General features: G+C 38.0%; 1 protein-coding gene across 5 annotated transcripts in view; it reads left to right on the forward strand.

The window, feature by feature from the left end:
• The window catches only part of Fas2 (fasciclin 2), a 517,277-nt gene that overhangs the window by 464,813 nt on the left and 26,257 nt on the right, over positions 1 to 26,207 (forward strand). For all 5 annotated transcript variants that reach the window (XM_067781353.1, XM_067781355.1, XM_067781354.1 and 2 more), the window contains 3 exons: positions 15,686 to 15,810; positions 17,170 to 18,660; positions 18,733 to 18,916. In XM_067781353.1, the coding sequence (XP_067637454.1) occupies positions 15,686 to 15,810; positions 17,170 to 18,660; positions 18,733 to 18,916 (1,800 nt within the window). The remainder of the gene's footprint in view (positions 1 to 15,685; positions 15,811 to 17,169; positions 18,661 to 18,732; positions 18,917 to 26,207) is intronic.

The following is a 26,207-nucleotide window of genomic DNA, read 5'->3' on the forward strand; positions in this document are numbered from 1 at the left end:
GAACTTAAAATTGTTCCTACAGGGTAGATGCATACTCGCATTTGTACTATATGTTAAAGTATAAAATTTTAGTTGTAACTAATGAAGAATAAGAGAAAATCAGAAAAACTTAAAAAATAGAAAAATAAAACAAAAGTAGAAAAAGAAAAAGGGAAAACTTAAGAAACGAAACAAGCTGCCACTTTGTGTCAGATAATTGACCAATTCAAACAACAAACAAACACAATTTACAACTTTTCAATGAAAATGCCGTATGCCAAATGCATTTCTTTTTATATGAATTTATTTACCAAAAGCATGCGTGCGTGCATATATACATACTTAAATATATGTATGTAAAGTTAAGTAAAAGGATAAACAAAGCAGTAGTAAGAACAACAATAACAACTATAGCAAGGAAAGTAGAAAGAAATCCCGGTCTTGGCAAAATCTGTAAAAGTCTAAATTTAATACGACAACTCGTTTTGTGTACAGAACTCGAATTACGAATGCATTCATAGATGAGTCTGCGGCAATAAATTGCAAATAAAATGTCATGCCAATTCGCCAAAGTAATCGAAATACAAGCATACATGTTTTACAAATAATACACATACATAAGTAGGTACATTAGGGTGAAGCGTTTTGTAAATATTATTTGTTTGTTAGTAATGGCTGAAAATGAAGTTTTCGATGGTAAAATAATTGATTCGTTTTCAAACGCCATTACAATTGAACTGAAATCAATTCAGTTTGATTGCTCTTCTCGTCTACAGAGCTTAATTAGAATTGCCTAAACTCAGTTCAACTTGTACCTATAGTTCCAACTACGTAGCGCATCATGTCGAATTCCACACAATACCATGATTACTTAACCCAGAGGTAATTCATTCTGAGGTATGTCGTGAACTCGATTATTTCTCTGATTTGTGATGGCAGTTTATCGGAATCTGACAGAAAGGCCAAGAAAAAGCAACAACGAAGAAAATAGGAATGAAATGGAGCAAAAACGGAAATCGTTGAGAAAATTACAACGCCCCGAAATCTAGTGTTTTAAGGAACTGATTCGTAAGCAAAAAAGCAACTTCCCCCTTTTCGATGTTAGCCTCCCAATATGTTTTTCTATTAATTAGGTACATTGGTTGATTGGTGGCGGTGCTGCCCGGCTGAAAAGCACCGGCCCAAGTAGTGCTCTAGGCGTAATTTTGATGCGCATTCTCCTGAAACCAATTGCCATTACAATTACTCTGTGTGTTTACACAAACCACTGGTTAGATACATAAATTAAGCTTCTGATGTCCTTTATGGACCATTTTGACACGAACCCTAGGCCGGGCAGCACAAATCCGCCTAGAGTTTGGGACCTCATGTTGACTAGGGCTGGGCACTCGTATAGGAAATGAGTCACTGACTCCCTTCAACCGACCACACTACAACTCTTGCACTTGCCTTGAAGGGGACTCCCATACTTTCCTCGTGTGTGCCAAATGGCCAGCGTCCTGTAATTGTAGATGTTATCCTGAATATCTCTTTCATAAACATATTCAGTAGAGGCTCTGCTCTTCTCTGATTTTAGTCAGGCCATGTTTTCTAAGTGATTTTGCAGGTATCTGAAGAGTACTAATTGCTAATCGCGGTTTTCTAAAGATTGATAAGAATGTCACTCTTTATTGGTAAAAGCAGCCCATGCAGCCTGTCTCAGAAGTGTCTAACGATGCATCGGGCTTTTCCAGGAAATGAGTCACTGACTCCCTTCAACCGACCACACTACAACTCTTGCACTTGCCTTGAAGGGGACTCCCATTCTTTCCTCGTGTGTGCCAAATGGCCAGCGTCCTGCAATTTTAGATGTAATCCTGAATATCTCTTTCATAAACATATTCAGTAGAGGCTTTGCTCTTCTCTGATTTTAGTCAGGCCATGTTTGCTAAGTGATTTTGCAGGTATCTGAAGAGTACTAATTGCTAAATCGGTTTTCTAAAGATTGATAAGAATGTCACTCTTTATTGGTAAAAGCAGCCCATGCAGCCTGTCTCAGAAGTGTCTAACAATGCATCGGGCTTTTCCAGTTCCTCCGATTTTTCTTTACTCGCATTGTTCAAGTCAACGTGAATCGCACAAGGTTTGCTGCTTCGCGTAATGTCCTCTTACAGTTCTCGACGGCTTTATAGAACATATATGGTGAATCTAGCGATTTGAGTGCTGCTTGGCTGTCCGAGTATATGTTTGTCCCACCGTCACTTACCTGATTCTCTAACTGGAAAATACATGCCTCTACTAAGTGATTTTATACTACAAGAAAAGGAAAAATCTAGGCGGGGTCTAATTTATTTTCTTATTTGAATGGCACAGATTTATTTCATTTCAAGTGATAAATTGCACAGCTAAACGAAAAAGGTTGTCGGATATGGTTGTTGTTGTCGTTGTAGTGATAAGGACACTCCCAAAGGCCCTGGGGAGTGTCATCGATGTTGATGGTCCTTTGTCAGATGCAGATCCTGTACGATACGGTAACAAGCACCATTAATGTATTAGCCCGACCATCTCGAGAACGATTTGGTACGACCACATGAAAACTTCTGGGCCATCGCGCCCTCTCAGCCCCAAGATCCATAAAGAACTTGCGGTCGCCAGAGCCTCGACTGTTAAAGAAACAGGTTCGCCACGGGTAGGTGAGGTTGACAATTGGTTTGGAGAAGCTATATATTGCACTGGCAATCCCTTGAATAAATTTGATATTTTAGACGCTGTATTCAAGCCCGCCATCAGAAATGTCCTACCGGCTTCAGGTTCAAATCTTACTTCAAAAACACTCAATCTCCTGTGGTTTTTCCTTTTTTTGTGGTTAGGATCGGACCACGACCGGTGGGGCCAATTATGAATGTCAATTAAAAATTGGAAACTCGTTTTATGAAACTCACTTCTGAGATTAATTTTAATTTCAAAATAGCACTCATCTGAAATTTTCTCGGAATCATAGACGGTGCCAACAGAAGATGGGATGACCCTCGATGTACTCAAGATACAAGTTTTTCCGAAGATTTATGGTGATTGGTGTGATGCCAGTGGCATGAATCGAAGGATATTTAATACTGATGTATGAGCTTTAGAAGCAGCTTTCGCTTCAAAATATTTTACCATTCTAAAGTAACGTTTTTAATACTGAAAGGTGGCAACACTACCCAAAACGAGTTCTTTCAACGACACCAAATAACAATGATGTGCTCGTTTTCAAATTCCTTTTGAAGTATTTTCAAATTTGTATCAAGTTTTAACTTTAAACAAATTTTTGACAAGCAGCTTTTGGTCACCCCCACCAGCATGAACAATTGTCATTAAAGTGGCACACCTTAATGTTTAGTATGAGTTGTATTTGTGTATGTGTATAAATCATTATAAATGCGCTCACGAGAATGCATGAAAAAAAGTTAAGAAAAAAGAGATATGCAGCGCGAAGTAGGTGAAAGGAAGCAAGAGGTGGTGTGAGCGCGAGAGTCAGGTATTGGATTTCTTGCAAGCAACGTGTATGAGCATAAAGCTTGGCATGCATTGACAAAAGTCGACATATGGTCTAAAAAGCGAATTGAGAAAATGGGAGGTACCATGCAGCAGGATTATAATATGTGGCATGTCCGGGATTTAGCTATTCAAACATGTAACAGCAAAGCATGTGGCAAACGGCATGCGAAAGCATCAAAAGCAAAGCATAAAGCAAGTATGCTCATAAGCCGCTAGAGAATAGTGTTGTTTATGTGTTTCGTAGAAACAAACAGCGAAGAGTATGTGGAATCGGTAAAAGCGCAGCTGAATCAAAAGCGCTAATAATAGCGCTGCCAGATTTTCGGAATATTACGTAATTTCTAGTTCATTCCATTTCTAGTTAACTCCGAAGCAAGCCTTACTAAGCAATTTTTGTTATGCCAGTGCGACAACATGTTTCTGGCTTTTCGTATTTTGCAGTTGAGCTTAACGTCATTATTGTAAAAAAGGGTAAGCTTTTGACAAAGCGCCTAAAAGGAGTGTGTGATAAATATACCAAGGACAAGATTTGATTTTCGTTTTTTGGTTGCTGAAAATAACTAAATCACCAAAAGGATTATGTGTTGTAACGAATTTACTGAAATTCCGCTTATTTGCAACCTTCTACTAACGTTCGAATCACTAAACTGTTGAATAAATAACTCCACTATTCAATAATGCAAAGTGGCCTTTATTAAAGTACTTCACAATAACACTTCTACCACTCGACAGATAGCGTGCTTAAATTAAACTGATTCATGATTGCTCAGATTGCGCTCTTTTATACTCTTCGATTTCCTCGTTCCATACTTCTAGTCTGGAAACGCCTGGTTACCAGCTAAAAAATTATAACTACAGATGCATGTGTATATGTGAGTGATACTTGCACAAATAATTGCCTACTTTTGGGAGTATCTCAGATATATGCATGTGTTTGTGCGTTGCTCTCGGCTGCTTGTATGGACATATGTGTAGACATAATGATTAATTTGATTATGTCCATACAAGTCACTGCTCAGCATCGGCTTAGAGATGATAGTATCCCTTAGTGTTGCTAGTATTCGTCACAGTATGTATGTGCCACAAATGGTAGTTTTTTTTTTAACTATGTCCTAAATCTGTTATAAATATAGGAAATACACTACTGCAACCACAAAGTATGTCACAAATATCTTTCTAACAAGCGCGAGGGATATTTCGTCAGTGCGATGCAATTTGCTGTCTACACCATATATATTACGAATCTACTAAGGAAATACGTCCGACAATGGAAGATGTCAAGCAGAGGAGGTTACTGCGTTGACCAACTCAAAGTAGTATCTGATGTCTAGCATACCAAAACCGTCCGTAAGAAGAGAAAGGATTAGTGAAATGCGAACTAACGAAACGACTTAAAGTTTCCATCCGCTTTAATGCTACCTGATCAGCATATGTTAAAAATAGGAGTGGCGCTTCTGTTGTTGTGGATCCTGTTGTAACGGCAAAACCCAACCACAAATATTTAGAACAGCACTACAGAACAAGGCAGTCCTTTTCTAAGAGAAGATTTATAGCGGATGATGGCATTCCTCACCATCATAATTGATTGGCACTTAACTGCCTTGGCGATATTGGTTGTTGTGTAACAAATCACGGAATTTATCTCTCTTTCACGAGATTATTATTATAATTAGGCCTGGAAGCACTGCGATCTTTGTGTAGATCTATTGTGTATGACCTTTCAGCCTTATTTTGTATGTGGAGGCTTTTAACATATTGTAACGAATATTAGCAGCACTAAGGGATACTATCATCTCTAAGCCGATGCTAAGCAGTGACTTGATGCACATCAATAATTCAATCATTATGTCTGCACATATGTACGTACACGCAGCGGAGAAGCAACGCACAAACACATGCATATATCTTATGTGAGGTGCTCACAAGAGAGGGCAATAATTTGTGCAAGTATTACTCACGCACATATGAGAAGCTATAAACGTAGTTGTGGCTGGTGATTTTGTAGCTTATAACTAACTAGTAAGTTCTGGAATGGAAAAGCCTATAAGTATGCAATGAGGAAACCAGAGAGTATAAACGGCGACAACAGTAGAGGCGCGAGAATCAGTTTCGATTAAGCACGCTATCTGTCGAGCAATAGAAGTGTTATTTTGAAAGTACTTGGATAAAGGCCATTTTGCATTATTAAATACTGGATTTATTTATTCAACAGTTTAGTGATTCGAACTTAGCAGAAGGTTGCAAATAAGAGGATTTGCAGTAAGAGGATTAAGAGTCACACCACCTAAATGGGAGAGTCTCTACCTTGAGCGACGCATTCGCAGATAATGTGAACTGGAATTTGATCTTCCAGGTCACAGAAACGACAAGTATAATTACCGGATAGATTTAACTTACTTAGGTGATATCGTAGACCACAGTGTCCCGTATAGTACCCAGTGAGAGTTCGTAGGTCCTCCCTGCTAAGATTAATGGGTTTGGCTGTTACTTTAATTGCCGGAAGTATAAACAGTTTGGCCTGTCTTTGCCCTGGGCTTTCAATCCAGTGACGTCTGAATTGTTTCGTTTCCCAGTTACTTATGGTTTCCCTGGTGTGTGCTTTTGTGAGTCCACAAAAGGGCTCTGGACCATAGAATGCTGCTCCAGCACCCTGCTTTGCTGGGTATTCTGCATTTTCATTACCTTTATGTCCCTGATTTCCAGGAACCCAACCTAACAAAACCTTGTTTTTGGCTCCCAGGTCATTAAGGATTTCAATGCTAGCTTAGATGTAATTGTGTAGGATTGCCAGGCATGCAGGGCCGCCTGCCTGTCGACATAATGTAGATGCTCTTCGAGGATGAACCTCTCCGTAGACATTCTCTACAGCAAACTTCTATTGCATGGATTTCTGCCTGAAATATGATGGGGTAGCATCCCATTGGTATCAATTTCTTGAAGCGCGGCCCATAGACGTCAGCTCCTGTTTTTCTGTCATCGAGTTTCGATCCATCCGTGAACCAGAACTTTGAGTTAGGGTCTTTTTTAAGGATTTCCTGTTTCCCTTCCCCGATAACTAACATAAAGAGATCAAGTCTTCCTCCACCTGTCTCTGCCAACTCAGTAGACTCTTGCCCTTTCTCTGCTTCCAAATACGGATGTCGATGGGAATTTGCATAACATGGCTTAGACAGCAAAGCCTTCATGCACTTCCCAATAAATTTTGTTTCGAGCACTCCAATGGCCATCTTATCGCTGCTCCACACCATTCATGATTCCCAGCCTTACATAAGGACATATGTAAAGAAATACTTATATAGCGGGATTTTTCCGCTGATAGCTGACTTGTTTTTCAAATTCCTGCTCAGTTCAAGATAATACTTGTTGGAAAGAGTTATTCTGCATTTGATTCTTAAGCTGCTCACTTCTTGACAGAGGCTTCGTTTCGTTTCGAATGGCTCGGAGAGTTCCAAAGAGATGATGCAGCGCGTTCTTTTATCGTGAGTCAGAGGACAACTTAATTCTTGAGGAATGCCCTGCATATTTTACAAAACTATTAAAGTAACCCATTGTTTGGAAGAACAAATCTAAGCAACTAAAAGGGAACACGACAATAACGACAACTACTACGCATATGGCAAAGCTAAACTGTATTACGCGATGTACATATATAAATTTCTCAAAGTATCTGATACTTATGTGCATTTGCGTGCCTTCGCCGCGCTCTCTTGAGCTGCACCTTACAAGTGCTTGACTTTGCTGCCTTTGCTAGAATTTATCATATTTGAGTTGCCAAAGCATACTTACAGTTATGTTGCGCTATGCAACACTAACACCAATAACAAAAGGAAACAGTTTGTTAAGAAAGTTTAAGTTAAAAGATAAATACAAAGAGACATACGCATCAATATGTTTATTAGGGTGGGTCGTTTTGTATGGACGAAAGTTAACCGATATCGCGCCATCGATTTTTCGATAGGATTTGGGCTCAGGAAAAAAAGTTCCCCTAGGGCTATCCAAAAAACTAATTTTCGAGCCTGCGGAAATTAATTTTTTTGACTTTTTTCGACTTTGATTTTTAAGTGATTTATTTTTTTTTGGCCGTCAGTATATGTGACCCGGTCTATGAAAAGGTGAAATTGCGAGAAACAGCTGTTAAAGATAAACAATTCATTTCTTCAGGACGTTTGTGCCCTTCTCTTTTTTGAGTTATAAGCCACCTTTTCATAGACCGGGTCACATATGCTGTTATATATTATTTATATTTTTGAGCTTTCTTTTTTAAATAAATAATTTTCTTGCCGGCTTTTAGGTCCAATTTTGTAAATAAAATTTTCAAAAATTTTTGAGTTTTTTCAATATATTTCGGTTACCTACTGTAACCGTCTTCAGGATTAAATTATTTTACGCGTCTTCACTGCTCAACGACCTCAAGCCGGCAAGAAAATTATTTATTTAAAACACTTTTAATTTAATTTGTTTTATTTTAATTGAACTTCAATATTTCGACTTCACTCTGAAGTCATCATCAAAAAAATTATTTTTTTTTAAACTGTTATGGACGACGTTTTTAGAGGACATTTTTGGGTCGGACATGAAAATTTTACAATCAAATGAAAATTTTTTTAGTAGGTCATGAAAAAACCTTAAAAATCAAAGTCGAAAAAGTCAAAAAGATGAAATTTCGCAGGCTTGAAAACTATTTTTTTGGGTATGCGTAGTGGAACTTTTTTCCTGAGCCCAAATCCTATCGAAAAAACGATGGCGCGATATCGGTTAATAAATCGACTCAGTCTAATGTATATACATACGTACTTATGTATAAGTTTCACATATCCTTTGCCAGCAAATGCCTTTGTTGCGCCCACTTCCGCTATTGCGACGACATTATTCTTATTTTCCATATAGTTTTGTTGTTGTTTTATAGTTGATGATACTTTAGATATGCTTTGACGGAAACAGCGTCGGGCTATTGTGCACGGATTGTAAACGGAAGATGGTGCTTCAATTCCTTCATATACATATGTGCGCCTAAATGTATGCTTGCCTGGAAGATGACAGCAGGAAAGTACTGAAAGAATCAAGTTCCCTCTCAATAGCATACCATACATGACGCACATACATATAGATATGGGCGATAAAGCCGCACTAAAACAAATAAAACTAAAAACAAACAAGCTAGCAATGAAACAATAACACAAACAGCAAAAATTCCAGCAACAAACATATATACAACAATAGAAACTTAACGAACCTGCAAAAGCTGCGCATACAACAAAGCAAAGTGTAGGTGACAGTTGTCACTGTGTGTGGGGTTAAGAGTCGTGGTGTGAGCAATGAATAATGTCAATGCCTTCCTGTAAGATGCTAACAGCGAATACGTCATTGCAGTGCTAAATTTAAGTGCCTTGTTAGAAATGTGATGGTCATGGTCAGAACAAGCCGAACAACAAACTTTTGCATAAATAACTCGAGCCTTAGATGTTCCCCAAATGCCAGCAAAAGGCGCAATGAGTGCAGCGGATGTATTTTTTTTTCTTTTTAACTTTCCAATATTTTGCTTTTTCTATATTTATTATAACTTTCTTTAACTTCTTATCCGATAGTGCCAGCGGATAGTCTTAAGGCCGGAAAAGGCGAAATTAAAAAATATTGCAAGTGAACGCCCGCTGTTCGTTTGGCAATCGGCGTAGCAAAGGATGCACTCCCGTTATCCAAGTGCAGTTATTTCAAAAGTGTGCTTGTTTCCGCTTTTGATGTCTTCTCTTGTTGTACCACATTTTTGAGTCTACTACTTGCACGAAAAGTTCAGAAAAACCAATAAATAAAACAAAAAAGTTTTGTTCTTTTGGGAGCAAAAGGGAAAGAAAAAGAAACAAATGTTTTTTATTGCTTATTCGCCATGAAAATAACAACAATTCAGTAGTGATAAAATAAAATTGGAGAATTTATTTGCACGAAGATAAAATGCAAAATAGGCAGCATTGCACTCACTAAAAAACAGATTGCAGCAGAGATAACGCAAATATTAAAAAGAAGAAGAAATCAGAACGAAAAACTTGTGAAAGTCGCTCAAGGTTGGATTACTTGCAGAGGAACCCCTTATCAATAACATAACGCACATATCAATTCCTAGTTAATAAAAACAAAGCGCCACTGTAGCTTCAAGAGAACGTGAATAATTACCAAAGTCAAAATTTACGAGGTTAACTAGGCGTGAAAAAGTAACCAGAAATTTGCAAACCACTTTTAAAATTTTAACGAAAATTTGAAAAACTTAACGAAGCTTCGAAAAACTTGACGAAGGTTAAAAATTATTTGAAATGCCAAAAAACACATTATATTATTTGGTAGCTTCTAAACTAGTAAAAACTTAACGAAACCTTGATGCATCTATGTATTTGAATCTACAATTGTAGATACCTTCATTCCGAATTTCTTTTTTATAATAGAGGTTTTGCTCCACATTTCTTACAAAAGCGTTGGAGCACCTGATTGGGATGCACTGACAAGGCTAAATTTTTGGTTAAAACTGTCTTATTCTATAGAATATTTGCTGTCTGGATCGTACTAAACACTCCTTTCACTGTAAAACGAATCAGCCAAGATCATCTGGCTGGAATTAAAAAACAAAACTGACTACGGGATCAACCGGAAATTCAGGTATTCCAATTATTAAAGCGTCTGCAAGGCGTAGGTCGCTTTTGTTCAGAAGAACGTCTAATTAACAACATATCTTATAACTGTTGCATGGATCTCGTCCCCTAAACGGCCACATGCGAACCGGATTGATTGCAAATTGGAACATTGGCCCTCTGGTAGCTACCTGCAGGTGAAACTCACGTCAGCTGATATTGAGGTAAATCGCTCAGCTGTACTTAAATGGCAAAGTCAAAGTGATTTCCAGCATCATATCAACAGAGTACCTTAAGTTATTTTGGAGAGTAAATTGAACTGGAATATATAACTGCAAAACCAGAGGTATCCCCTGTACGCCTCTTAAACAGCCTTGGGCAAAGTGTGGGTTAAAGCCATACATCATGCATTGGTTACAAACCGCGATTGTAGGAGCAGGAAGGCTAGAGCGCAGTGATGCTTAAATCAGGGACACTACCCTTAACACCAACAACGACTCTAGAGGTTCTGCTTAACCTGCTTCCAATAGACCTGTTCAGGCGAGTTGTAATACGGTTAAACTTAATGCAGTCTTGCCGTGGAGTAACGTGAGGTTTAGCTATACCACTATTCTGAGAAACATACCGGAAAGCTTTCGTCAAATATATGATACTACTCGGACTATTCTTCTAAACAACAAGCTCTCTATCGGAATCCCAAAGTCACACGAATGTGATGTTATCTCCACTCCATACCCAGAAACCACAGCGGATGGCTTCAAATCTACTCACAAGAACTTTCCCTTTCCTTAATTTTTAGGCCACCGAGCCATTGCAGCATCTTTCAGGCAGAACTTACATCCATAAGGAACGCTGCTCGTTGACTTCTAATAAAGAATCTTACATCAGTTGCAATCCATTCGGGCAGTCAAGAAGCAATCAAAGCAATCTGGTCAGAAGCACTTCTTCAAATGTAGGAATAGATTACAGACAGTCGCTAAACGAATTAGCCTTTAGGTATATCACAATGCTGATGTGGATTCCGGGCCACAGCGGTGTAGCTGGAAGCTGTTTTGTCGATGAAACCCACCGAACAGATCGAATTAATTCAATTAAGGCACATCTCTCTCTTTTTTACCACGTGCAAACAGGTACTCATGTCTGTATTTAGTGAGAAAGTTAATGTCAGATAAGCACTGGAATCCAATTGTGAGGTGTCTCGACAAACTTGGCCTCGCATAAATGAGGACCGAACTAGGTTCCTTATCAATCTCAATCGTTTTTTCTTAGGTTCACTGATTAGTGTATTAACGGGACACTGTCTGATAGGAGTACGACGCACTCATGGGAATCGGCACGAACGACGTCCATTGAAGATCCAAGCTTGTTAGGGGATCAGAATATGCCCGCGGTAGGTATGCCTGTCGTAAGAGGCGAATAAAATACCAGATTCAAGGGGCTGTGTAGCGCAACCCCGCAGGTTGCCAGCGCAATATATAGCTTCTCCAAACCTAATTGTCAACCTCACCTATCCGCGGCGAATCCTGTTTCACTAACAGACGAGGCTCTGGCGACCCCAAGCTCCTCATGGAACTTGGGGTTGGGAGGGAGGGAATGGCCTGAAGATTTAATGTGGCCACATAAAACTTTCCCGAGATGGTCGGGATTGCACCTTAATGGTGATGTGGTAGCGGAGCGTACCGGATCTGTATCCGGCAAAGGACCATCACATCGACAACACTCCCCAAAGCCTTCGGGGAGCAACCTTATCGCTACAACAACAAAACAACAACGTCTATTGAAGCTGTAGGGATAAAGAGGAGATAGAAAGTTTTGAACATTTCCTCTGAAGATATCTGCACTATATTCAACGGAAAAATTGGTTCAACTTTGTATATACATCTTAGAAGGGGGGAGGTATTAGCTCATTCAGTGGTATCACAATGGACCAACTGGCTCAAGTGTGACTTATGGGCTTGCTGTGGGGCAGCCTCTATAAATTAACCTAACCTCACCATTTGTCTACAGCTTAAAGTGAAAACATCCAATATAAGGACTTAAGAAAAACCCAAAATAACAACAGTCATCAAATTTTATAACTCTAACATTAAAATCTCAATTTAAACTTATTGCTTATGTGTACCGTCAAAATAATATTTTTAATAAAGGATTACATTTTCTTAACTGCCACTTAAGAAGTCATTCAAGGCTATTAAGAACTTTGGAAACTGTACTTTAGCAAAGCTTCTCACGTATAAAGTAATTATTTGTTAACAAAAAACCAACCGCCTTAGAGCAAACTTGTACATAATCAAATCTGCTTACTCATATTGCACGCCTTCAAGCAAATTTAGATGCACACCATGTGTATGGGTATAAGTGTCGGTAATGTGCTGATAAGATAGAGAAAATGACAAAAGATTTCGAGAAGCAACACAAGAAATATCAAAGCCAAATGGCTAGTCAGAATGTTGGCATAGGAAAATGTCGTCGACTTGGACATCTTGTGTCTTGTGTCATCTTGTGTCTTGAGCCAGAGGAGATATACACACACATGGGTGCCATATACAATTTCTATTGAAGCAAAGGCACCATAAGAACGCCCAGCTGCCCATTAAGGACACCAAAAATAAAAAAACAAATGCCAACTAAAGCAACAAATTTTGTTGTTTGCACTTTCTGTTGACAACTACTCAGAATACAAAAGAAACCAACGAGCAAATATCTGGCAGGAAAGAAGTATGAAGAAAAAAAGTGCAATATAATTTCAACATTTTAGCTTGTTATCGTAAACAGCAAGCGTAGAGGCAGAGCGTGGGAACGTAGTAAGGAGCTACAACTAGCGACCGACAAATGGCAAGTGACTTTAATTACTCCCGCCGGCTAGCCGGACAGGCCAACTAAGGGAACACTCATCAAACAATTCACTTTGCCACTGAGGGATTCGTAGGGGTGGCGTACGTGTACGTTTGTATGTACATATGTATGTCGTGTAAAAATTGCACAAATTGAACGTACAACAGTCAAATTACAATTTTACAACTTGTAGTTCTAAGTGCTATTTCGAGTCGTAGAAAAATATACGTATAAGCAATAACAAATTGTGAAAAATCTTTTTTCTTATTTCATTCTTATTTATTTTTGGGGTTTCTTTCATTTTCGTTTGTTTACTAAATCCATGACACTTGCTTTTGCTGCAAACAATTTAAAAAAAAAAAAAAACTATTTGACAGCTTTGACATTGCCATCTACAGCTTGTGTTAACAACTAACAAGAGAGCTTAAGCGCTTGTTTGACTTTTTCAAGCACCGCCCATAAGAAAGCTGCCGCCAATATCCAGTCAAGACGCAAAGCTTTTTAAGCCTCCTTCATCCTTTCTGACTTCATATGTTTGTGTTGGTTTTATAATCCGTTGTGCTCGAAAAGAGCATGAGGCGAACTTCTCTTATCAGGTCTTACATCTGCCTTGCAATGTATGTTTCAATCGATCATCGGCTCAGTCATTTAGCGCTTCATCCCTCTATTCAACCACGCTTTTCATCTACGAGTACTTTTGTTGTTATTGCAGCGTTAAAGATACATCCTTATCCTTATCGATGTTGATAGAACTTTGTCGGATACAGATCCGGTACGTTCCGGTTACTTGCCCGACCATCTCAGAAACGATTTAATAAGACTACATTGAACCATCAATGGACTGTTTTAGGATTACTTAGTATTTAATAGAACACTTAGTTTAAAGAGACAGTCGCAAGGGAGCGCATAGGCTAGTGTCAGGTGGACCGTTGTGATAACACGAAAAGACATCATTCCCCACCTCTTCGAAACATTTTAAGGACCTGATAAAGGCCAACAAGTATTTCATGCCGAACTTCACGCCCTGGCGTAGATTATTCAAAAAAGACAGCACTGTCTGACGCCTTTTTGCGTCGGGCACTTGCAGGTGAAACACCGTTTTCTTCTCTTCCTTATCTTTGCAACTCCTACAGTATCGACTTCTAGCCTTTCTGCATGCCTTTCAATAAGTTAGCGGCGAGTTAGTACTCTTCTTAAAGGTGTGGAAATTGTATCCCTACTTAAGATATAGATGTAAATATATCTTTTAAGATCCCTGCCAGTTTTGATCCGACACCCTGTGTTTTTATCCATCTTTCGTTGGCTCGACGGTAGTTGTACTCATTTAGCATTAGCTTGCATGTGTCAGGTAGAGTCTGCTTGGTAGTGCCGTCCTAGCAAATGCACCAGTAATACAGTTTCCCTCAATGTACCTGCGTCCCGGGACTCCTTTACTTCATACGGTTCATCTATTGAAGACATCAGAGACAAATGTTACGACTGCTTGGTTTTCGTTAAAAATAAAGATTTAACTGCCGATAGTCGATTTTCTTTTCCAAACTGCAGTTTCCATGATAGCTGGTAATTCTGCCTAAAAAACACTGCTAGTCTGAGAGAGATGTATGTAGTGGTCCATTGAATAGAATTGCTCCCACTCCCTTCCTACAACCTTATCGTTTAGCTAAGAATCGTGGATATATATGTTAACGCTGTCGTCAACAAAAAGGCACCGATCCGACTCCACCCAATAAACCCAACTGGGAACGTTTTGTTTGAAAGATGGTCTCGAAATTTCCAATGCCACTTCCAGTATTTTTTTCTGATCCATGAAAGCAAGCAATATAATACGTCAAGTCTCTAGGGCCAGATCCTATCTCCTCTGCAAAGTATGGAATGGAAGCTCAAATACCGATGTGGCTATGACGAATGAAATCTATTAACGGACCACACGATCGTAAGAGGACTTGACCACTTAAAGTACATATCTTCTAAAATTTGTTTATGAAACTAACATTTAAGCTATCGAAAACCCATGAATCTGGATCGTTTTTCTACAGATCTCGACACCGGTAGTAAAAGTGGTGAATCGGTCTCTTTTCTTCATCCTGATAGCTTTTTCAGGAGTTACGCGCCTATGAGGACACGACGAAGTCCTTGCTCTCAGCCAAGAAAGAATCGGCGCACTTACGCCTTTGCAGCCATAAGGTTGTATATGGATAAGCTGTATGATCTTTAGCAAAGATTTCGGTGGTAAGGTGATGTTTTGCGAAAGGACGAAGACGCTCCGACCAAGAAAGTTTTTCAATTGACTCCGTCATTTTGAAGCTGAGGAAGAGGAGGCCTCCACTGAGAAGTGAGGTAGTTGGAGGCAGACTTAATCCCTCTTGATGCTCACAATTCACGCCTTTTATCACTAAACGTCTAAAATCACCTAACCAGTTACTTACTTTATTGGAGCTTAACCGTTTAAACGGCTATGGCCGTCCAACAAGGCACGCCAGTCACTTCTTCAATTAGAAATGATGAACGCGCATCCAGTAACAGCTGAGTATTTAAAGTCCAGTCTAACCTAACTTATTTTCAAATTGCTAACTTATTTTCTTCACTTGAACAATAGCCAACTTCCCTCGGCCCTAACTTATTTCTCTTTCCTCTTCCCATAGCCTTCTCAATGCGCAAATTTGCTTTATATTTTCTTTTCTTACATACATATTTCTCATGCCATTTTTCTTATTTTCATTCTCTTTTCTCATATTTAGTCGCCATAACATGGACAAATGCTCCTGAGAATCAATATCCCATACTTGGTGAAGACTACATTGTCAAATGTGAAGTGAAGGCTGATCCCAATCCAACCATTGACTGGCTCCGCAACGGTGATCCGGTAAGTAGCGAATAAGGATGTTATTAAAACTTCATGATTTACTTTTAAAAACTCGACGCCGGTCAAACCTTGGTATGTCGTGTAGAGTACATAGAAGCACACAAAAAGTAGCAGACAATGTTTGTAAGTGGGATCTGCAATCGTTTCGGTCAAACCGAGCAACACAAAAAGCGGTAAAAAGAGAAAAAACTGGAAAAATTGTAATGCATGTGGTCTTACAGCTGTCCGTGTTAGTGGCTCTCATATGAATTGTCGCTGTATAAGTACACAGTTATGAAGGCTGCCATAAGTTGCAAACACAAAAAACTTGCCGAAACTTAAATTTCTTGTTCTTAATAATAATGTTGGGACTTTGGAAGTTTTTGTCTCATGCTTATGGCATAATACGACATTACACACATAAACACTTACATTCGCACACATATGCATACGTAGTTCCGGTTTGCATAAATTGGAATTTAACTTGTTACGATGCACTTTTATGAAAGCTTTTACCAAAACTTAACGAAATTGTTAAGTGCTTTCTTATTAAGTAGTTTGATACCAAAGGAAATCTAAAGAAAATGCAGATTTCACTAGTAAAATAGAATTTCCAAATCTCGATTTACTATTTCGTATAATGGATGCTTTTGTTTAGTTAGCTATAAAATAATGTTAAATGGGATGTCAAAAAGCTCTTAAGGAAAATACCAATAACGTGCTTGGAGTAAAAGTTTTCGTTAAGAGTTGAATTACTCAAAGCATTACACGCGCGTGAGAGCTTTATTGAACTTTGTCACATATGGCCATATTCCTTTTTTGCAAATGTATATGTGTGCTTGTGCAACGAGAATGTACTTTCTGACATGTCCGGTCAAGAAAGACTCTCGTAAGTAATATTCTGTGAGTCGTATCGTGCGTTAGATGCTGATATCTCTGGTAGTCCCTCATGATTTCGAGCAGATATTGAGTTACCCTGAAATAGCGATCTAATTCCTCGAGCCTGTCATCTAACCTGGTTGAGTTAAAATCCTTCTTGACATCTAGACTATCGGTCTTGCTCGGTGGCGCGCTATCTGGGTTTCCTTGACTACGTTTATCACTTCAACAATGGCGTCTACTGTGGAGTGTCCTCTCCGGAAGCCATACTGCCGATGAGACCGTCCCTCCCAGTAGTCGTATTGTAGTAGTTAAAGTAATGTCTTAACAAGATTTGGCAATTTTTAATTGCTATATATCCGGAAAAGTTGGCAAGTTGTATAACTGTCAAAGTTAGTCAGCCTTTCATATTGGGTGACAAATCGTGCGAGTACATTTCTGGAGAGAACCCCTCCTCCGCAAAACGACATTTTTCTAACATTAACTTACTTTTTTTTGCAGATCCGAACCGGTGATAAATATGTAGTGCAGACACACGGCCTGCTCATTCGCAATGTTCAAGAGTCCGATGATGGTATTTACACTTGCCGCGCAGCTGTTATTGAAACTGGTGAATTACTCGAGCGCACCATACGCGTCGAGGTCTTTATACGCCCAGTTATTACACATTTACCTACAACACTGGAAGCCGTAGAAGGTAAACCATTTGCCGCTAATTGCACAGCAACAGGCAAACCCGTACCAGAAATCTCCTGGATTAAAGATGCAACACAACAAAATGTCGCCACTGCTGACCGCTTCCAAGTGAATCCACAAACTGGTCTACTCACAATTAACTCCGTTACACAGGATGATTACGGCACCTACACTTGCATTGCCAAAAACGATGCTGGCGTGGTGGATCAAAAATCAAAATTGAATGTGCTTGTGCGTCCGCAAATCTATGAGTTCTACAATGTGACTGGCGTGAGTCAGAAAGAGATTGCCATTACTTGCCGTTCCAAGGGACGTCCTGCACCTGCTGTCACATTCAGACGTTGGGGCAGCGATGAAGAATATGCACCAGGCTTACAGCCCGATGATGAACGTATTTCTTTAGAACAACATTTCGACGATGAAAAAGGCGAAAGTTCTGGCACTTTACGCATTACACGCGCTACACGCAACGATGATGGACTATATCAGTGCTTGGCGCGCAACAAAGGTGACACGGCTTATAGGACTGGTCATATTACCGTTGAATTTCCACCAGACTTCACGCACATGAAAGATTTGCCACCAATATTCAGTTGGGAGGAACGCAAAGCTAACTTGAGCTGTCTTGCTTTGGGTATACCAAATGCTACCATCGAATGGCGTTGGAATGGGCGCCCGCTCAAGGATGCTTATGATAAAAATTTAGTCATTGTTGGCACGGGACCACGCAGTGATCTCATTGTACACCCGGTGTCGCGTCAATACTATTCCGTTTACAAATGCATTGCCACAAATGTGCACGGTTCAGCTGAGCATGACATGCAATTGAAAGAGGCGCGTGTACCTGATCTAGTCGCTGCAGCGATACCACGTCAACTCACAGCTACAACAATTACATTCGACATACGTGGACCACCAACGGAACTTGGACTACCTGTTACCGCTTACAGCGTGCAATATAAAGAGGCTATCAATCCGGATTGGTCAACAGCACAAAATCGTACTTGGTCGCCAGACTCGCCGTACATTGTTGAAGGCCTTAAACCACAAACAGCTTATCAATTCCGCTTTGCAGCGCGCAATCAAGTTGGTTTGGGTATGTGGGGCGTAAATCAGCAACAATCAACACCCAGACGTTCGGCGCCTGAAGAACCCAAACCCTTGCATTCGCCTGTGAAGAATGACAAAGAGGAACCCGTTGTAGTATCACCATATTCCGATCACTTTGAACTAAGATGGAGCGTGCCTGCTGATAATGGTGAACCAATTGACTTCTACCAAATCAAATATTGTCCAGTAAGTGATTTGTTGTTTACGTTTAAAGTATATTCATACTAAAAAGCAATATCTTTTTCGCTTTTCATACAGGGTGTTAAAATGGCTGGCGCTTGGCATGAACTGGAAAATCAATGCGTTTCACAGGATGTTGTCGAGACTACATCATACGAAATGACACGCCTTAGTGGCAATACGTACTATCGTATTGAGTTGCGTGCGCATAACGTAATCGGCTTCTCATCGCCGGCATCAATTATTATGAAAACGACACGAGGTGAGTCCGATTCTGCTAATAATAATCTGGGGACATTATTGTATTCGGCCGGTTATAATTCGGCGGCTAATTCGCTACACAAACACTACATTAAATTCATGACCTCAACGAGAACTGCCGGAACGAGAATTGCAACAAATGTCATCACAACAGCAACAACGACTAATTTCATTACTTTCGCAACAACAATAAGCATAACATCAATTAGTGTTGTAGCAGCGATGTTAGCTTAATATCGTAAACTAACACAAAACTAAAGTTTCCTCGAAATTGAATTCGAATTTAGAGTACATTTGACAATTCTTTAAAGTAATCGCAATCGAATTCGGAACAGTATACTTAAATTTAAACAAAAAAAAATGTCGGACGGAGAACAATCAGTAGCATAGTTTTTTTCGTAGTTTGACTGTTGAATTTATTAGTAAGCTATCGGTTCGAATAGCATTGTGGATATGATAACTGTGAAAAAACTCAGCTGAAAACCCAAATTTTAAGAAAACCACTATCTAAGGGCGTTTCAATGAGCTATCCAACTCTAGATCCCGATCAAATTTAATGGAACGATACGGATCAGTTCTATGAGAGTTGGCAGGACTCAACTCATATGTACACATAATTTTTTTCCCCGGAATCGTATGCCTAAATTTTAAATCTTTGCTATGAGTTAAAAAATTCACAGAAAATTGCCAATTTCATATACATTGGCATGGAAAATGTATCGTCCTTCTAGCATGGTTTAAAATGAATATAATGTAATTATTTTGGGGCCTTAATAGTTTGTTGTCAGACTTAAAATAAAAACTTATGGCGTATGGAGTGGAAAAAAGTTGTTAAATTTCGGACACCCTAGTGCATATTTCTGTCAGTGCTACCAAGTTAAAAGGGTTAGAAACACCGACCACAAAAAACGAAATTAACAGGGCTACAACGTTGTTGTTGCACTTATATATTAAATATTAATCAGGATCTGGATTAGTGTTCATTGGAACTCAGCTAATAAAACAAATAATAAGGCACGATTACATAAAAAAATGCAATATTGTACAATGCTATTCGATAAGATGCCTTAAAGTTTATTTAGTATTTTTGGACAGTGTATTTGATAATGCAAAATTGATTTTTGTATCTAACAATGCATGATTTAGTTTTGAAATGTTTATTTAGACGTGTCTAACCTTATTATAGATACAGTTGTACAAATATAAACATAGCTATAAATACATACATACACAGTATATAGGGTGATCCAAAACTGCATTTCAATTATTCGCCCACGTATTCCTGTGATTAATGCGAGCATAATAAATAGGCATACAAAATTTTAGAGAAAAACCGATGTTTTTCTAAGAATGTAATTTTTTATGGTCATCCCGAATATATTTAGCTTCAGAAATAACGTGGAAGTCAATACCATTCCAACATACAATATCTGCCCTCAGAACCGCCACGAGTTGTATTCCTATGTCCCCAGAACACCATGAATGAGGCGAGAATACTCCCCATTAGGGAGAGAAATGAAATGCTAACCAAACAGTTCCTGTTAATATCCAGAAACCTGGGCATCCCAACAGGCATCTAATTGATGAGCCAACACCGCCTAGGGGCTTAATGAGTAAACTCCGTAAGCATTATGAGGAAATACGGCACCTGATAACACAGTCGTATGAATCAAAAAAACACAGCAGGTCCTCAGTGAACTCCACAAACAGGCGTCGGACCTCTATGCCAGGAATTGCCCGGTTAATCCTGTACTAAAAGAACACTACCCTAAACTTGCAGAAGAGGAACGCACACTCCCTAGATATACGCGAGTCACTCTAGCTCAACTTCGATCTGGATACTGTAACAGGTTAAACTCTTACCTATCCAGAATCAACCCTGAAATACAAAACATATAACCTGTCACCACATGACACCAACCATCTCTTCAACTGTATTGTGGAACCGACGACTCTAACACCCCTCTCATTATGGTTCACCCCTGTTGAAACAGCAAATTTCCTTGGACTCCCGTTAGAGGATATTGATGGCAATTTGTGATCGGTCGCACCTATTGGATGGGGCAAAACACTGCTACAAAAACAACAATATCTGATCTTTCTACGATGAAAAATACGCTCGCAGTCGCTGGAGATGTGATGGGTGGCAAGGGGCTGACATGAGAGTCATAAGTCCCGACTTCTCGAAAAAGTTGTATGTTACTCAAAAAATGTCATGACATATTGTGCGTCTTAAGCGAAGTGCTTAAATGCAATTTTGTATCACACTGTATACAAATCAAGCAATTGTAGCAAATTTGGTTGGACGAAAGCATACATTTTTGCTTTAATATCGGTCAAAACCCTATCCAGACATACATAAAAAAAAAAAAAATAAATGTAAGGCGCGATAACCTCCGAAGAGATCTAAGGCCGAGCTTCTCTTCCAATTTGCGTCGTGCTCCTATTGATTTTCCCTACAAATTGGCCGGACGGGACCTACATGTTTTATGCCGACTCCGAACGGCATCTGCAAGACAGATGAGTTTTCACCATGAGCTTTTCATGGCAGAAATACACTCGGAGCGCTTGCCAAACACTGCCGAGGGGCGACCCCGCTTAGAAAAATTGTCTTCTAATTGAAAAACCTTATTTGTAAAATTTTGATGTTGCTTTGCCCGGGGTGCGAACCCAGGTCATACGGTTTGGTAGGCGGAGCACGCTACCATCACACCACGGTGGCCGCCCAGACATACATATTTTCAAGTAATTTAACAGCAAATAAGGTACTTACAAATTTGTATTAAGTTTTGGTCCTCATTTTCCCGCCGAACTTAGTTACCTTTTGATTGATTCCGATAAGCCTCACCATGTACAGCTAAGTGTGATTAAAAACATCAAACAATCTTCACATTTCCATTTTCATAGAAACGGAGTTTTTCTAGAGGATTTAGGGTAGCGTGAAAATGTGGTCGCTAATAGATTTACCACTAAGCACTAATAAGGTCTGACCCTAGATACTTTATTATTTCTTAACCAGAATTTGGTCATTTTTACTTTGGTCATCGCGTGGCTCTATATATATCCCATCGTCATGCATTGATTAGTATATCGGGTATATCATCTCCCTCACTATCGGGTAATGAGAAGTGTTGTCTCCATAACTTTAGCACGCCCTGTACGTTGGTAACCAGATCTCTATTATCGTTCCTACATGAATTTGTACTGTCTTGAAACCTTCTGGTAGAATTTTCGGGGATTATTAGCCAGCATGCGAAGTTTTTCGCAGTACGACATCACGTTTACTTCTTCTAAATAAGCATTTTGCTTATCCCTTCGCTTAACGACTATGCCTATAATATGCGCAGAGCATGACTGCGCTGATTTTTTTTACAGCCTCCACAGCTGAAGAGATAGTTTCATTGATATTATTTTTATCTTCAAGAGTCAGAATCAAATGAATAAGATTAACATACAATACTAGACGCTATTCTTCTTTAGAATTGTCTTTTATCTGTATTCGGTTAGCTTAACTGATAACGCATCAGTCTACGCATCTTGATACATTTGTTTCTAAGTGCAGCAAAGGCAACAATTTCCGGAAGGTTCTTTATTTACACTTACAACGTTTTAAAATCAAACTGAATGACTACTCCTTAGATTGCGCTTACTCTCAGTTGTTACCATGTTCGTCTATTTCTTTCAGGATCTAGACTTCGTGCAAGCAGCCTTCTCGATTACTTGCTATTTACTTCTCTCATCTTTCTGCACCCCATATTCGCTTCTGCCTTCTTTGCATATGTGTGTAGTTCATAGGTCGTCAGCTAGTGAAATAATTATGCACGCTCACTTCACGCATATTTATATTATGTTTCGTGTAGTAGTCGCTGAATAAGCAGAGTAGAAACATCGAAAAAAGCTGTTGTTCATTTCTGCATTTTGAAAAACATAGCAGGATGTTTGCTTAATGTTAGCAATATATTTTGTTTAAATTTTTTGATATATTCAAGTGATAAAATACTATTTTTATAGCATATTTGCGAATTGTTTTTGGAGTGTTAACAAAAATTCGTACGTGGGTCTCCCCTCATTGCTCGTTTATCAACGACTATACTATTAGCACTACACACATTTTACTCTTACCAACATAGCCAGAGTTTCAATTTTGGCGACCACTGATATAGTTTACCTAATGTCATATGCGCTCTTCGTTCTGTTTACATGTGTGTGTAATGTCTATGTCTTCTACGCTCTTAGCTGCTGTGTACTTGTGTGCATAGCTGTTTGTTGTCTCATCTGCTTAGATTGCTGTTTTAGTGGTACAGCATTTATTTCCTAGCCGCATAGTGATGTGTCGGAATTGCTAATATTCGCCCTACATATAGCTTACTGTGCTCCATGACTAATTCATCACCTTTTAAATGCTGAAGTTTTTTAGTTCGACTTAATATAATAAAAAAACATTTTAAAATGAAATCATGCAACATTAATACACTCAATAAAATATACTGAAAAAATCAAAATTTCAACGCGTAATTTTTAATGAAAGGTTCTCGTCAAAATAAACTAACAAAAACAAAAACATTACAGACATTTCGGACATTATATTTAAAAAAGAAATACACCCTTATTTAGGATACAATCATTAAAAAAATTTTCATATACTTACAGACAAATTTTATACTTAATTATTATACATACATATTTAATCGTTTTTGAATATTTCTGTTTCAATTCGTATACGTTCTCACAAACATATAAAACAAATACATTATTTCCACCAAAATTTTTGTTCTGCATTTCTTGTTGTTCTTGTATTCAGTTTTTTGTTGAAAAAAAAAAAAAAACTTTCAACAAATCTCGCCTCAGTGTTAAATCAACTTACCAATTTTCGTATATATAACGTTTTTGCTTGCTGTCTGCTCATGTCAATGTCAAACTTACGATTTATGTATGACCCATTGTATGTCTATGTTTATTGCTCATTTGCTTTTAAATTTATATTTTTTAAAACTAATTTTGCTTAAATTTTTTTTTAATATTTATTAACCTCTTCGAGTTTGTCGTTTTCGATCACTAAGCCTTAAATTTATTAATAATTTCAAATTGAATTCCATTACAATTTTACGTGAAAAAAAAACTTATAAAATATATAATTTGCTTTAGAAAGAAGTACTTTAATTTTAAGTTAGTTTTTAATTTTTAATTAAATTAAAAAACACATATAATATTTAATAACTTTACTTAATATGCAATAATTAATTTAAATTAAATAAATACAATAACAAAATAAAGTGATCCACTTATGCTCAATGTAGTGTGAATAAGTGAACTAGAGAAATAAAGAGAAAACATTTTTATTTTTTTTTTAATTTTTAACAATGAGACAACTCTCCCTCATACTTGAAAACCGTTTATGTTACACGTAATTCACTACGCCAATTGCTAAAAATCAAGAAATCATAGTTTTTCACTATGAAGCGCGGTATCCACATCATCAAATTCATGCACATTTCTTGAAATAAATGAAAAATAGTAGCAGTAAAGTAACTTTGATATTTCTTTTATCTCTCTGTTTTCTATGAAGCGGCGTCAGTTCCCCACAAGATGCGAAAGGTAAAATCCGCAATAGTTTAAAATTGACACATTCAAATTGAAAATGCACTTAATTTAATAGAATTGCTCAAATAGAATTGCGAATTCCAATCAAAAAACTCATAAATACAGTCACTATAATCCCCGATGTTTAACCGACTGTGTTTTTTCAAGGTCCTTGCTCAAAAAAAAAATTAACCTGCATTCAAATGGATAGTGATCCAGATTTCAATAAAAATTTAAATGCAAATGCATCAACGCTTTTTAATATTGTGGCGAATATTAATGACACCAAAAGATACTCACATCACTAGTCTGATGCTAAGTAAATGAAGCCACAACAACAATAAATCAGGCAGTCTCTTGTATCTACATAAACGAACCAATCATTATGTCTACACATATTTCCATACGATCAGCGGAGAGTAACGCACAAATACATGCATATATCTGAGATAATCGCAAAAGTATGCAATCATTTTTGCAAGTATAACTCACATATACACGCGCATGGGCTATGAGAGAAGCTATAAAATCGTACATCTGTAGTTATAGCTGAGAAATTTATAGCTGAAAACTAACTAGTAAATTCTAGAAATTGAAGCGCCTAGAAATATGTCAACGAGGAAACCAAACAGTATAAAAAGCAGCAACAGTTGAGGCACGACAGTCAGTTTGATTTAAGCAAGCTATCAGTTGCGTAGTATAAGTGTTATTTTCAAGTAGTCTAATAAAGACCATTTTGGCATTATTCAATATTGGAGTTATTTATTCAACAGTTTAGCGATTCGAACGTTAGCAGAAATTTGGAATAAGCGGAATTGCACTAAATTCGTTACAATATTCTATCAGTAACTGGATCCATTGGAATGCAGTGAGACAAACATATTAAGCTAAGGCCACACTTAGCCGCGCCATATGTAGCGGCAGCGGCGCTTCAGTTTTTTGCCTATTTGATCAGCATTGCCGTTCATAGCCGCGCCGCGTAGTGTAGTGCAGCTTAGTGTGTCCTAAACTTTATTCTTGGCGAAACCAGGGCTCCCCTTTGCACGTTTGCTAAAACAATCTTTAGAAAAAGGTATGAGTTTTGAGTGTGAGACAAACGAAATTTTTCTTGAGTGTTTTTTTTTTCATTTATTGCGATGTGGATGCCGCGCTTAAAACCAAATTCGTCTATAGATCTGTACTAGTATATATATTTTTTACACAACTATTGCATATCGTTTGTTTTATTTTATATTTTTGTGTGTGCATACTTTTTGTGTGAAAATACGATTCCTATTAAAAAAAGTTTAATCTAGCTTTACGCAAGTATAATGAAAAGTAAAAAACATATTTTTATAATTTAACAACAACAAAATTGGTTAGAAATGTTTATCATCATACAATATTTAATAGATTGTGCTCTATATGCTCTCACTCTCTCTGTCTATTTTTGATTTTACACAATCTTTAACCATTTTATATACATACTTACTACAAATACGTATACATTAATATAAAAAATATTTTTAGTTAAATTAAGAAGTAAACGATTTTTGATTTCTTCTTTAAAACAAAGCATATGCATATATATAAATAATTAAAAAAAGGAGTTTATTAAAAACACAAACAATAGCATTTTTATTTCAAACAAAGAGAAAACAGCATTAATTCATAATATTTATTTTTGTATTCAACGTTCCATTTGATTTAGCCGTAATTTTGTTTCTCTTTAA

Source organism: Eurosta solidaginis, chromosome 4, assembly GCF_040869045.1.
Source record: "Eurosta solidaginis isolate ZX-2024a chromosome 4, ASM4086904v1, whole genome shotgun sequence".
Lineage (NCBI taxonomy): Eukaryota > Metazoa > Arthropoda > Insecta > Diptera > Tephritidae > Eurosta > Eurosta solidaginis.